The 14,325-nt window shown below is 46.0% G+C and overlaps 1 protein-coding gene across 4 annotated transcripts in view; it reads left to right on the top strand.

The window, feature by feature from the left end:
* Positions 1 to 8,036, top strand: part of LOC135371108 (protein ABHD15-like) — a 121,956-nt gene extending 113,920 nt beyond the window's left edge. For all 4 annotated transcript variants that reach the window (XM_064605118.1, XM_064605120.1, XM_064605117.1 and 1 more), the window contains exons 2-3: positions 3,625 to 3,916; positions 6,043 to 8,036. In XM_064605118.1, the coding sequence (XP_064461188.1) occupies positions 3,719 to 3,916; positions 6,043 to 7,023 (1,179 nt within the window). In that variant the 5' untranslated portion in view covers positions 3,625 to 3,718 and the 3' untranslated portion in view covers positions 7,024 to 8,036. The remainder of the gene's footprint in view (positions 1 to 3,624; positions 3,917 to 6,042) is intronic.
* The last annotated feature ends 6,289 nt before the right edge of the window (positions 8,037 to 14,325 follow it).

Here is a 14,325-nt window from a genome sequence, read left to right as displayed (position 1 = left end):
TGTCTCAGGTTGAAAAGACTGCTGGCAGATCACCGCTGCATGTTTGTAAACTGGCGATACAGTTGAACATTCTAGGACTTGAACACACTTCCAGGTCGCTTGAGACATATGACAGTACAAAGCAGCAACCCCGAACCATTTTAATAACGAACTGCTTCGTGCATATAGCTACATATCGAAACACGTGAAGTTATGTAACGATGTTTATTTGGCTTTCTTTGATTTTGTAATGATCTGCATACCACATGCGAAAGAGATGCTCCGCAAAGCAACCATGCTCGAACATTTTCATCGCGTTTTAAAATACAAGCCACCGCATAGATAGACTTTGAAAACGCAAGCAACTTTTCAATCTCCGTTCGCCGAGGTTTTTTTTTTTTTTTTATCTCTATATGCATCATCTGAACGCACATAATATACTAGATGGCAGTGCACGATGGAGTGGAGCAGGAGTGGAGGACAGAAATTTCGAATCGAAAGCATGTTTTACGTTACGTGTTGTCGTTCCAAGAGTGCTTTAGAGGCTTTTTCTTTTATCCCCTCCCTCGACCGGTAATGTTCCATATGTCCGTTCGGACAGTACACGGTACAACTAACCGATGCGTGGGAGTGTTTCCACCTGGGCGCTAAGAAAATCAGAAATCGCATTCGAGGAGGCTTTGGATCTTTCTAAAACCTTCTGATAGAACCTTTGAAAACTCCCCTTAGAAAACTTCCTTCAAGTGCATCTGTATGTAGACAGCTTTTTTTTTTTTCTTCAGAGAGCGGCAAGCTATAGCATAGCTGCGTTATATGGCTGATGTAACTTAGTAATAAGTATAAACTGTCGTTAATTTATTTCCGAATAAATAAGGCTATCTTTAAACGTTAGCTCATTAATCCTATCTAATTAATTGGGCAAAGTGAAATAATATGGACATACAATGGCTGCGATGCCTCGCGCAAAGAAACAAACAACAACAAAGCGAGTCTTGAAAGCACTTTTCCTGGGTCTTTGGCCAAATCAGTCACATTATAACTATTTTGGTGTAACAATAAGATGTCTTGGCAAGGCTTCTGTTCCTCTAAAAACAGGCAGCACTTGCGTGGTCGGATCGAATGGAAGAATAAAGGAACGAAAATGGTGAAATGAGCCAATCGGCATACTCGGAGCTACGATTAAAGAAAGTCACACGAGCAAGCACAGCAGAGGAAAAGTTACTACAGCCACTGGTGGAAAAGAAAAAAAAAGGACGTCTGGTTAACAATATCAAACAAGGAGTTAATAAGGCGGGCACTTTCGAGGAAGGAAGCGACATCCTGTGGGATGTTGGCTAAGTTCGAAAAGCCTTATGAAGGGCGAGCGCCTGTTTCATCACCAGAGCTTAACACACCAGCCTCGTAACAGAAATTTTGTGCTATGAAATGCTCTTCACTGTTCGGAGGATGCACTAAGCGGGTTCCGAGAGCGATAGCGTGTTGCGAAAAGCCCTGCCTGTCAGGCGGAAGCTGTATACACCGTGGTGTTTGCTCTTCCTGTCAGATGCACAAACAAATTTAAGGACCGCAACAACAACAACAGATGCTGACGATGAGATGGGGTGTTTCACCGCGGCGGTGCGGTACTCTACCCCATTGCACGTGGAACATTATATGACGGTGATGAAGGAAGGATGAAAACACGAGAACAAATTAAAGCGTCTGGAGCCTGTGGACGACAGAAAGTCCATGAACAGGCGAAGAACCCGACGATGGAGCACTGGATCTTCATAGGGCCCAATGAGTGCAGCTAAGTTGAGTGGCCTCTTGCTGATACGAGCAAGCTCATCACACTGCACATCTGCTCCGATATATGTCGTCTGTAGAGTATGAAACGGAAATACATTTACCTCGACAAGCCATCCTAAATGTTGCGTCCTCTTCAGAAAATGAAATATGTTTTCCACTCTTGCTGTATAAGTTGAACACCATACATATCCTTTTCCCGATTTCTCAATCCACATAACGGCAACAAAAGATATCCCATATACGTACGTTGAACATCGTTACATGTCGTGTCTGTTTGCCTTCCTTTCGAAGTTTCGTAAATCTTGATATTTCGTTGCTGTTGATCCAAAGACGACATTGATGCACGTTCACTGGAAGGTGAGAGACGCGGATATATGTCTCAGAAGTAAAATGCAGGGCATGCACTCTATATATATTTGCGTTTTCACTACTTTTGTTTGTTTTTCCGAACTGCGGGCGAACGTTTGGATATTAGGTGGCCTCTCATTATTTATTTATTCGCCGTTAAATTCCAAAGTAAATCATCAATCGAATTCGGCCTCTGGCTATCTATACTCTTAGAAATTAACTTCACCGCATAGTACGCTCCTAGCCAACCATCATCTCGAATGATATCGTTATCTGCCCTGATTTGTTGAAAACGGGAGGCGTACGCCTTTTTTGTGACAATTATGAACAGCATAAGTGTCACAAAAAAGGCGTACGCCTCCCGTTCTCAACAAATCAGGGCAGATAACGATATCATTCGAGATGATGGTTGGCTAGGAGCGTGCTATGCGGTGAAGTTCATTTTTAAGAGTGTAGTTGCAGAATTGATGGTTTGTCCGTTAGATTTAATTAAAACCATAATGAAAAGTATGAAGATGTCAGTCCTGAAGAGGTAGCCAACTATAATCCCGAACGACATCGTTACATCCCCTAATTAGTTGAAAACGAGATATGCATGCGTTTTGTGACACTTATGCAGTTGTATCAATTGACATAAAAAGGCACACGCCTCGCGCTTCCCACAATCAGGAGCGGCGACGCTATCATTCTGTGCAATGGCTGGCCTTCAACATGTTATGTAGTGCGTTTCAGTTTGGTGCGTTTGTGGTGCGTGCGGGTCTTGCTCAACGACCCCGCTAACACTTTGCACTCCGCGACGAACTCACGCACCCTCTATGCATCTCCACCCTTCCTCCTCCATCAGTATTCTTTCATTTTTTTTTATTTTTTTTTTTCGCTACACACTCTTAAAAATGAACTTCACCACATAGCACGCTCCTAGCCAACCATCACCACGAATGACAACGTTCTCGCCCTAGATTTGTTGAAAACGGAAGGAGGAGCCTATTTTGTGCCGTGCATAATGGCACAAAATAGGCTCCTCCTCCCGTTTTCAACAAATCAGGGGCGAGAACGTTGTCATTCGGGATGATAGTTGGCTAGGAGCGTGCTATGTGGTGAAGTTCATTTTTAAGAGTGCAGTCGTGACGACGCCCGCCGCTGTGTGGCCAACAACGACGAGCCGATCCTACCATTACGCCTTCCCCCCCCCCCCCTCAGTTTTTATGTATTGGTTCAGTTTTAAAAGTGTACTTCAATACTTGTGACTGGAAAAATACACTGACTACAAACGGAGAAGCAGCAGACACTAATAATAATAATAATTTGTGGTTTTACTTCGCGAGTCAACTAAAAAGCTGAAAAGAATTAGAACAAGTAGCTGGAACAGCAAACCTTGCGAAATCCCAGACACAGAAATATGGGGTAGATAAGAAATCAGACATAAATGAGTCCAAGGCGTTGAAGCAATGCGAATAGTGTGCTCAGAAGAGCGTTCGCTTGACGGGCTATCCATATGATGTGTTCCAGAGGTCGTCACCGAAACGAAGATGCACATCCGAAAACGGTGCAGTCCACTTAAAGTCTACGTCCACCCTCCTAAGGAGCGTCGGTAGCGGCGCGCATGGCCCTGCTTGCTGACCTGCTGCAGTCCCTCTTGCTGGAACCATTGTGGACGATATCCCTGGCTGTGTGGCTGACTGCCCTGGTTGTCCACAAACTTGGTCCTCGCTTGGAGCCGCGTGGATCTCGCCCCAAGGTGGTGGCTCGGGAGTCTGACTTCTCCAGACACCTGACTACTACAGTACCTGCGTTTTCACAGGTAACGGTCTTCCGAGAGGCTTCCATATTTTTCCACGTGTGCCGCGTATTCGCAGGAACAAAATTCCCTAGAATACTGCAGCGAAAGATGCGCTTTCATAGCTTTCTGCGTGGTGGTGGTGATGGTGATGGCTCGCCGTTGTCGGCCTCACAGATGTGGGCAACGTCACGGCTGACGCCCTAGGGAATGTGCGTCCTGGGCCGACTTCTAAGGGAACTGCGCCGACATACGTCTGAAAGCGTCTGAGGACGCTTTGTGCCGCTACGTAAGCACGAGCACGCGGGGCTTTTCGTGCGCCGGCCACCTAGATAAAGAAAGCCTGTTTAATGCCTACTCTGCCTCGGTGGTGGTGGTGGTGGTAGTGGTGGTGGTGGTGACGACGAGGCCGGCTTGACGTTGTTGGCCTAATTCATGTGAGCAGCGTCACACCTCTGCCTCCATCGCTATATGTGAATCAGGATCCAGCCAATCGCCGCGAACGATTTCAAACACAGGCTTTCGTTGGCTACAAGTGACTGCCCATGTGGCTCATGGTGGCTCGTCTCCATAGCTACGGCTACCGAAGCGCTGTTGTGATTGGCGGACTTTAATGACTCCCAGAACAGCGAACTGGGCTCGTTGATATGTGGTTACGTGTAAATCTTCTCTAATTACTAGGGATGGGCCAACCGAATCCACGAATCCTCGAATCCTGGACAGGGATTCGAGATTCGGGAACCCGAATCCCATTGGACGAAACGGTGAATCGATTTTTTTTAATCCACCAACCACGTTTGTTTGTTTCTTTTTAAACTTGGCGCCTCCGGAGTCCGCCGATGGCCTGATTGCGTGCTCCGGGCCCATTAATTTAAAACTTTCAGTTGTGTTTTCTTTTTTTGTTTGTTTATGTTAACCTGGACTGAAAGAGTTCAGGCAGGAACTCTTATATTACAAGTTTAAAAGTAGCATGGTTTTGCTTTCGATTGTTTCTTAATTTTACGACAAGAATTCAGACTCGAGAATTTATGTGTTTCCTGTAGTCGATGAACAACATGTTAAAGAAATTACATTTAAGAAAAAGAATACGGGTATGTTTTCTTTCTACTTCTATTCTATTCTGAAAGAGAACTATTATTTGTTTTTCATCAAACAAAGATATCAAATTCCACTTCGAAACGCTTTTTCAGTAGAAGTGTTTTTCCCCCTGGCTTTTTAAACTCCTTTTTTTTTAAGGAAAGGTTTCGAAAGATTCGAGATTACCAATTACCTTTTGCATTTCATAATATCTGGAGCCAAGAAGGAGCGGACAGAGCAAAAGGCATTGCGTGTCGTCTCTTGCTTTTTCCGTGTCTTCTTGACTCCGGATATCTTCAAATGCTCTTATGTTTAGTCACATATCAGGCTAGGTGGTGTTGGCACACCACGGGGAATGTCGTGCGGTGCAGTTGCGAGATATTCCGGTGCAGACTACAGAAAAGGACACTGACGATGTCGTTCGCTAAGTGAACAGCGTGCCACTCCCGATATCCCGATAATCGTGCGTATGGACAACGTAACATGTGGCGCAACTTGTGCCCCGTGAGCAGTCGTTTTTGCTTTTTCTTCCAATAGGATTCACTATACAAGCAGGTCAGCTCTCTGCGCACCTCCTCAGTTTCCCTCTTTACCCTATTGCGCGTGGAACGCCCTCATAGGCCCCTCTCCAAAATAAAGGGGCCACATTTCAAGGTGAGGCGCACGTGGTTTCTTCTGTGAACCCCATGCCGATCTACGAATACTCCCTCAATGCTGCCTTGTGAGTGGACAGACACTTTGTCACGTGGTTTCTACCAGCGGCATGGCCGAGCTTTTCCGAAGACTTTCCAGACGAATGTTGGCCCAGTTCCCTCTGAAGTCGGCCCAGGACGCATACTAACCCCCCTGTCCCCCACCCCTTCTTGCTGTCCTCTCTCCATCTGTCCACATCTGTACGCCGCGCATAGCCACAGTTGTTTCGCGGCGCTAACACGGAGTCAAAAGAAGAAAAAAACACGGTTTCTCCAAGCTTTATCCCCTCCAGAGACCAGCTGCCGAAGCGTGCGTTGTCGCTCATGTGAAATCACGGTTTCACGATGAAATATATATAGGACATACGTATTTTCTTGCAGGAATACGTGCCTCCGCCTTGGGCCCGTCATCCCGTGATCCAGTCCCTTCTGGCAGCTACCATCCTCAGGCGAGCAGACGTTACCTTCTTCCGCACTCACCTTCAACTGCGAGACCGAGGCCTGGTCGCCCTGGATTGGGCGGCGGGGCCCTGCGAAGCTGCGCCAGACGACCTCATTCTCCTCGTCCTTCCGGATCTCGGACGAGATTCTTGCAGCGTCGCTGACACCTGTCGAGCGGCCTTGTCCCGAGGGCTGCGTCCGGTCGTTCTCGCCCTGCGCGGACACGGAGGCTGTCCGCTAACTACTCCACGACTTCAGCCGTACGGCGATCCCAGTGACCTTCGGCAAGTTGTCCGTTACCTTCGTGTCCAGTACGGAGCGATATCAGCCGTTGGTTTTGGTGCAGGGGCTGACTTGCTTCTGTCTTACCTCGGGGACACCGGTTCGTCCTCGGGCCTCGTTGCAGCTGTGGCGGTGTCGCCTCTGTATGAGCCGGATAAGCTTCTCAACGATTCTCCTTGGCCATTCGGAACGCTTCGATTGAAATCCATGAAAAAAATAGTCGCAGAGCACGGCGGCGTGCTGTCTCGTGCAGCGGATGTGAAAGGTGCACTGGAAGCGTCCACTTGGAAAGACGTGGAAGAGAAAGTGTTCTGGTCGGCGTGCTCCGTGATGTCCTCTCAGCAGTACTGGGAGCGTAACGCGCCGTTGCGGGACGCGGATGACATGGCAACTCCGTTGTTGTGCGTCTCCAGCGAGGACGACCCGATGGTTCCCTCCTGGGCGGTGCCAATGGACGTCTTCAGAGCGTATCCGCAACTCGTTTTACTCCTCACGGAGCATGGGGGTCACTGCGGGTTCCTCGCGGGTATCGGTTCCTGCCCCAGATCTTGGGCAGACGGTGTAGCCGTGGATTTTATTACAGCGACGGTGGAGTTCACGAGTCGAGACTCTGCATTAAGAAAATGTGCGACACGTTAACCTGAGCTACTTAATTAAGAAATGTTCTTTTATTGTACGTGATGTGTACTTATTGGTGTGAAAGTAATTGTACGTTCCTGTTCATCTCAGCTTCCGTTTGTCCTCTTTTTTTCTTCTTTTTTTTGTGGGGATGTGTCGAGTGTCACAATTCATTGTTTGTGTCAGTGATGCCGTACCACCCAGTGGTAAGACATAATCAAAGGAGTCGTCAAAGGCTGCTAGTCCTATTTTCTCTGTCGCGAACGATGTCCCTGGAGTCAGAGTTGGAAAAAGAAACGTATGGAGAACAATGTCATTACCTCGTGAATTAATGAAAAAGTGAAGATATATTTAAACGAGACAGCGTACAAACGATACCACTTGCTTTGCACACAAAATAAGAACTCAAAGTCACCACAACAAGGAAAAGAAACGAAGTTGCAACAGTGTTGGAACTTTGTGTACAAGCTGTTACATCTAACTGTATCAGAATCACCGAACAGTTCTAAAATATTCGAAAATGTCCAGCAACAAGAATTCTAGTGACAAACTCCCTGTAACAGAAATGCTTGTTAGTAGACGGAGGTGCTCAAACGACAGTGGAGAATAGTTCTGCCTGTTGAACATTTACGGTTGTCAAACAACCTATGCGCTACTAAATCCCTATGTGGCACCAGCCAGGCGTGTTTTCATCAATACGGATTATCGCCTACACTTCGTCTGCACCCGTGCTCGCGCACTGTAAATACCCATGCGAAACACTCATTTGCTCAATACGTATTGTCATGCTTCCAACGTATTGTCCAGTTCCGTTTACACACCCACACACTGTACATTCCACAGATCATAAATTCCTGCATAACCGTTTACTGAAGTCCCAGTTTTGAGCTCTTCCCGGCAGAAACGTGAAATGTCATGTTTAAACTGTAACGCGTGTCTGTTTCCACGGTATCTGTTTATACCATCGTTAAATTTCCGGGAGCCAATAGGAAAATAAATAATATGTGCTCTTCTCACATTTGAAACCAAAATAACACACCTTGTCTTTCTTTCTTTCTTTCTTTATTTACCCTCAAGTCACATGGAATTACAGAGGGGAGTGGGAGGAAGCAAATGAAAAAAACAAAAAAAAAACAAAGTTACACATAAAATATGTCGTGCAGTAAGGAACGGAATCTTGTTGAGTCCCGGACCACTGCGCACCGCAGGCACCGGACCGCAGGTAGGTCATTCCAGTCATTTGCTGTCTTGGGAAAATTGGGAAAATAGTCGCAGAGCACGGCGGCGTGCTGTCTCGTGCAGCGGATGTGAAAGGTGCACTGGAAGCGTCCACTTGGAAAGACGTGGAAGAGCAAGTGTTCTGGTCGGCGTGCTCCGTGATGTCCTCTCAGCAGTACTGGGAGCGTAACTTGCGACTATTGTCCTTGTGTCCTTGCTTACCTTTCTTTCCTTCTCTCATTTTCTTTCCCGTTCACTCTAAAAACAGAGGCGAGGAGGGGGGGGGGGGGGGTAATGGAAGGGTCGGCTCGCCGTTGTTGGCACACAGAAGTAGGCGTCGGCACGACTATAGCCACAAAAACAAAAAACAAACAACACGGAGACGGATGGAAGGTGAAGGGTGGAGATGCGTAGAGGGTGCGTGAGTTCGTCGGGGAGTGCAAAGTGCAAAAACAGCACTTCACCACATAACACGCTCTTAGCCAATCACCCTCCCTCGGGAGGGTACAGAATCACGAACGATGAATCACGAATCACAGAACGATGTCATTCGGGAATGACATCGTTCTGTACTGACTGAACTGATGGTTTGCTAGGAGCGTGCTATGCGGTGAAGTTCATTTTGAGAGTGCAGAACTCGTCCACGCGACAGTTTCTCATCTGTGAGCTGTTCTTCTTTTTTTTTACTTATTTTCTATAGGATACCGTACCATTGACCCGTACAAGTCAATGAAGCTCTTTGTAAATCACTTTTTATGTTTGTTTGTTTAACGAATCTGAGTTCACAGAAATGCAGTGCATGCCCTATTATTGTACGTTTCATCCAGGCAGACCTCCCCCGTTCAAGGGATGGCAAGACACGGACGAAAAAAAAAGTATTTTTGATCTCTCTCTCTCTCTCTCTTCCTTTTTCATGTAAGCAACCTCATCATCGCAATAAAGTTAAGCGTGCTGTTAAGCTGTTTTAGGTGTTCGTAGCAAGAACACCAGACTCCAGTTTATTGCCAGTCTAGGTTTAGGGGATGGTCTCACCGCTTCTTTTACCACGGATTGTACACTCTACCTGTAGCAAAGTAATTTGTTTTTTTTTTGGACTGGATTGAATTGGATACGAAAGAAAAATGGTTTTTCCCTGTACGTTCGTCATTTCGTAATCGCTAGCAAAGCCATCCTTTCTGCGAGCTTTGGTGAAATAACTAAATTCCTTACGTAGCGGTAATGCTGGTACGGCGAAGATGATGTTTTCCTCAAACTAGTTCTGATTTACCGTCTTTTTGTGTCGACTGCTCCTCCTTGCTATGCAAATGTATTCGCGTTCGGAAAAATTGATCTTCCTCTTCTTTTTTTCAGGCATGGACGAAGGACTTATTGAAAGAGAACGTCAGTCGGAATAGCTTCGCATATAGGCGGCATTATACGCAAAACGTTCGCGCAAAAGTAGATCGAACTTTCAAGATATTTCAAGTCCTAGCGTGGGGCACATATATATTTCATGTCGCCGAAGCCCTGCCTCTCAGCAGTAAGAGCCAGGGCTCCGGGCATCCAACATTATGAGATTATATATTGTTGTTTCCTCGTCGTCTTCTTTGGTTTGGTTTGGTTTGGTCGGTTTCGTAGAGGACGAAATAAAATTGAGTGTGGGGCGCTGATGAACATGGCCGGCTACTCGAGTTCCCATAACTGGAAGAAGAAAGAAAATAAAAATAGAAGAGCGAACGGAGGCAATACAGGTTCATTTCAAGAAAAAAGATAAGGAAAGGGGGAAAGTTCAATCAGACGCAAGGTCGACTTGCTATTACACTGGGAAAGAACGAGGAAAAGAAGGGAAGGAAAAGAATAATAAAAACGAAAAAATAAAAGAGAGAAGGGACAAAGAAATATCACTAGTGATTTGTCACTGATTCACTCACATGGTTCACTTATCGGGTTCGCCGAGAGCTGTTCGAAAGTGAACCAACGGAACGTGAACTCATATAAGTAAATCGAAGCTTTTCTTGATTGTTTGTTTTGTTATAACAACAAAAACTACGTGGATGACGATGGGGTGAGGTATTTTAATTTTGTTATAACGAACGTTGAATCGTAGAAATTCGTAATATACCAGCGCGTAAATAAATCTTGATGGAGGAGGTGAGGATGATGAGCTCGCTTGACGAAGTTGATTATTCGCACTGCTGAGTCGAATTGTACGAAACTGAGGACGAAGCTGGTAAATAATAATGAGCAGGACGAAGGTAAGTACGACGGCCTTGCTCTAGATTATTTAAGATGCACCTTTCCCTTCTCGAATTGCCACTACAAGCGTTTTAGAAACGAACTAGATTTTTAATTGGATGCCTGCCGTTCTCCATTCCTATATTCCCAGCGGAAAACAATACGGCCGTGGGTTGTTTCGTTCGGTTGCGTGAGATGTCCCTTCCTGACAACCAGGTGCAAACCAGAATGGCGGAAGGGAGGAGGGGGGTAATGGCAGGGTCGGCTCGCTGTTGTTGGCCACACACAGAAGTGGGCGTCGTCACGAGTATAACCAAAAAGAAAAAAAGAGAAAAAATGACGGATGGAGGATGAAGGGCGGAGATGCGTGGAGGGTGCGTGAGTTCGTCGGGGAGAGCAAAGTGGCGAGTGTATGGAGTGACACAATCCTGGTCAATCCAAAAATCCTAATCCACCAAAAAATGATGAAGAGGTATCTTAGAGGCGCGGGAGCTAGGAATAATTATAATTCGTCGCTAGTGCGCCCCCTCTTGAAAGAACGCTAACTCGCAAGAGGGTGTCCGCAACAGCCGTCGGATAGTCCCGAAACCAGCTCCCGTGGCATAGTGGTTAGGGTGATAGCTTACCACGCCGAAACTGGGAGGGGACGCGGGATCGAGTCCTCGCACCAGCTGCATGTGCTGTCTAACGTTTTCCCTGGGTTTTCAGGCAGACGAATGTCGGCACAGTTCCCTCTGAAGTCGCCCCAGGACGCATACTAACCCCCCACTCCTTCCTGCTGTCCTCTCCCCAATCAGTCATCGTCTGTACGCCTCTCATAGCCACAGTTGCGTCGTGGCTATAACATGGAATGACAAAAAATGTCCAGAAGCAGGTCGCCAACAACTCATTGGAGTAATTCAATCCGCAGAACAAATAACAGGAATAGTGTTGCCAACGCACATATTTACATCAGAGCTGCTGATACCACGTTCAGTACTCTCCCGTAAGCCTTAATGCGAAGTTTTCCGACTCATGTCAGTACCAGTGAGTGCCATACCCGCTTTCAGACGCTGATTTTCTTGTCTATATATGTCGCATATAGAGACGAAGACGTCGAGCTCTGATGACGCTATCTGGACGCAAACAACGTCTAATCTGCTTCGGGATAATCCACGCGCACACGGGTAGAAGAGATTATTGCGGGAGATTGTTCTGCAATTGAGATGTAAGCTCTACTAGGTGTGTGTGGATGGCGACGGTATGAGAAGTTCGTTAACCGTCGGCAATACTACACACCGATAATACAGATGCCTTTAGTACCAGACATGTCATAGATACCCTAAAAAATTTATTTAAAATACGGTACTAAATAGTGAAGGGAAAATGTACTTACGATAGAGTACTTGAAAGAGAAAGTAACTTGCGACCTCAATCACAATGGGGATTATTTGGGAGTCTGAGGCGAATGGCGTGACATGGTACGGCGAAAGTGGCGCCATCTAGTTTTTGGAAAATCGTGAATCGGAGATGCTCCTAGACTGGTATGCCCTCTCAAGTATATAGTACTCTACTGCATTTACTTGTGTATGTAAAGTGTAAGATAGTATTTAAGATACATATAAGGTACATGAGTATCGGTCAGAATGATTTTTTTTTAAATTTAAGCATGGACATTATTGGCTCGTTGTGAGGTTTGTGTTTCGCTGTGTTAGTCAGTCAGCCTTTCGGCCGTAATGAGATACAATCAGTCAGCCTTGTTCTCTTTCGTTTAAAAGAAAATCTACTTGGTCAATGAATTGTTGCCTTTGTCCACAGTGCATTGACAAGAAGCAGAAAAGGATCATCGAAACCAGGGTACATTGTTGCGAATCTGAACGTGTATAAAGAACCGACATAAAAAAACTAAAAGTAGAGTTCCGAGTAGAAAATAATGAAAAATGATAATCATTTAAAAAAGAGTACAGATATATTTCGGAAAAAGTATTGAATAAGATACTAAAATACAGCACATCGACTACGGCACTCAATATACGTACATACAAATCTGCTAGTACGTTACACTTTGAATCATTGTGCTGCTTGTGATAACTAGCCCGTGAGATAAGTACACGCTCTGACTACACGCTCAGCTTCTGTTACTCTATCTCGGGATTATCCGAATGTCTAGCCACCGCAACACTGAGTGACTGTGCTGTCAATACTGGTGTTGTTTCTCCAAGGTGACCCGCGTTCGAATCCGGGAGCCGGCTGTGCTGTCTCCTGTGAAGTCGGCCCAGGACGCACGATATACCCTTGCGATAGTGGTGACGTTCCCGCCTGAGCGTGGCCGACTATGGCAAGCAGTTTCATCATCATCATCACCACCACCACCATCTCCAAGAAACTCAGCTTGCCGAGATTTTATATAGCTTTCCCGCAACTCGAAGTGCGTGCGCGGACTTTTATTTTTTCTTTCCTTATCGTTATCATCATTATAATAACCATCGTCATAGCTTCATCGTTTTGCTTGGTTGGTGTAAAGAAAGAAGCAAAAGACGTTTAGTACGTTTACGTACTATAGACGTTCTGTATACTAAAGAAAAACTAGTGTTGTGTGCCTCCCCCAGTATAATGTGAAATGTCTTCAGGAAACGCTGTAACCCAGTGCATTGTTGCAGTGTGTTCTGGTGCCTGAGAGCCGCTGGTGAATGACGCAGACTCTGTTAATCCGCAGAGTTCGGCCGGGATTAGCCGAGAAGCTACTGCGCAGTTTTATTACGTGGTTCCATTGCGTAAGTATGCAAAATACCTGAACTTCGTACCTGTTGAAAACCACTCGCGACGTAGAATTCACAATTTTTTTCTTTCTCGCTTTTTCTCTGTACCTCCGTGCGAGTGAGGATGAAATATGCAAACTGCGAACGCGCGTCTGCTGTGATGCGTTATAATGACTGCGTATAGGCATTTTTTGATAAGTTACAGCAGCATTTCCTTCTTCTTTTTTTCTTCGAATATTTCGTTCTCAGTCGGCAAACGACGGGAAATAAATGAATATTCGGAGCACAGAAAAAGTCTCGCAAATGTTTAATAAATCTTCCCATACTGACATAAAAATAAATGAATGTTTGAAGCACGGAAGAATTCTCGCATGATGTAATCAGACAAAGAACACATGCGATGTGTTTTACCTGCGTGTTGTGGCTGAAGAAATCATGGCAGGGTACAGCGTGGGCGAATGGGTTGTGTGGTGGATCAGGAGGATCCCGAGTCTCACCCACCGCAGCACGATGTGCGTTCTGTGCGGAACTTATGCGTTCTGTATTACAGTGCATAACAATTCATTGTATCGAATAGCGTGCTATATTTCACTAGCAAAATCACGATAGATCGAGTACGATTTAAAATGATAAGAGAAACATACATTAGTGAAAGGGAACTGCGGTGACGTTCCTCGTAGCCCTTTCTGTCAAGTAAGGCTAACTTCTCGGCGTGTTGGTAAGACATCATGCGGCGAACAGGATTGCAAACAAAAGACAAGGACGCTGGAGAATGTGTATATAGGACAGTGTCGTGTGTCCCTCTCCTGCGTCCTGGTTAGCATGCTGGCCATGTCACGTCGAGACTGGGAGGTACCCGGGTTCGAATCTAGATGCTGACTGTCCTGTTTGGGGGTTTTTCCTGGGTTTTCCTCAGACGCTTTCAGACATATATCGGCACAGTTCCCTTAGAAGTCGGCCCAGGACGCACATTCCCCCAGGGCGTCACTCGTGGCGTTGCCCACCTCTGTGAGGCCGACAACGACGAGCCCATTCACTAGCACCACCACCATCACCACCACCACAGTCCTTGTCTTTTTTTCCACTCCTTCTTGCCTTTTTGTCAAATTTTATGGGAAGTATTTCTGCCCCAGTGAAATCTTACGGGTGTCGT

Source organism: Ornithodoros turicata, chromosome 10, assembly GCF_037126465.1.
Source record: "Ornithodoros turicata isolate Travis chromosome 10, ASM3712646v1, whole genome shotgun sequence".
NCBI classification, from domain to species: Eukaryota; Metazoa; Arthropoda; class Arachnida; order Ixodida; family Argasidae; genus Ornithodoros; species Ornithodoros turicata.
Note: the sequence above shows the minus strand (reverse complement) of the source record. Positions and strands in the feature narration are given on the sequence as shown.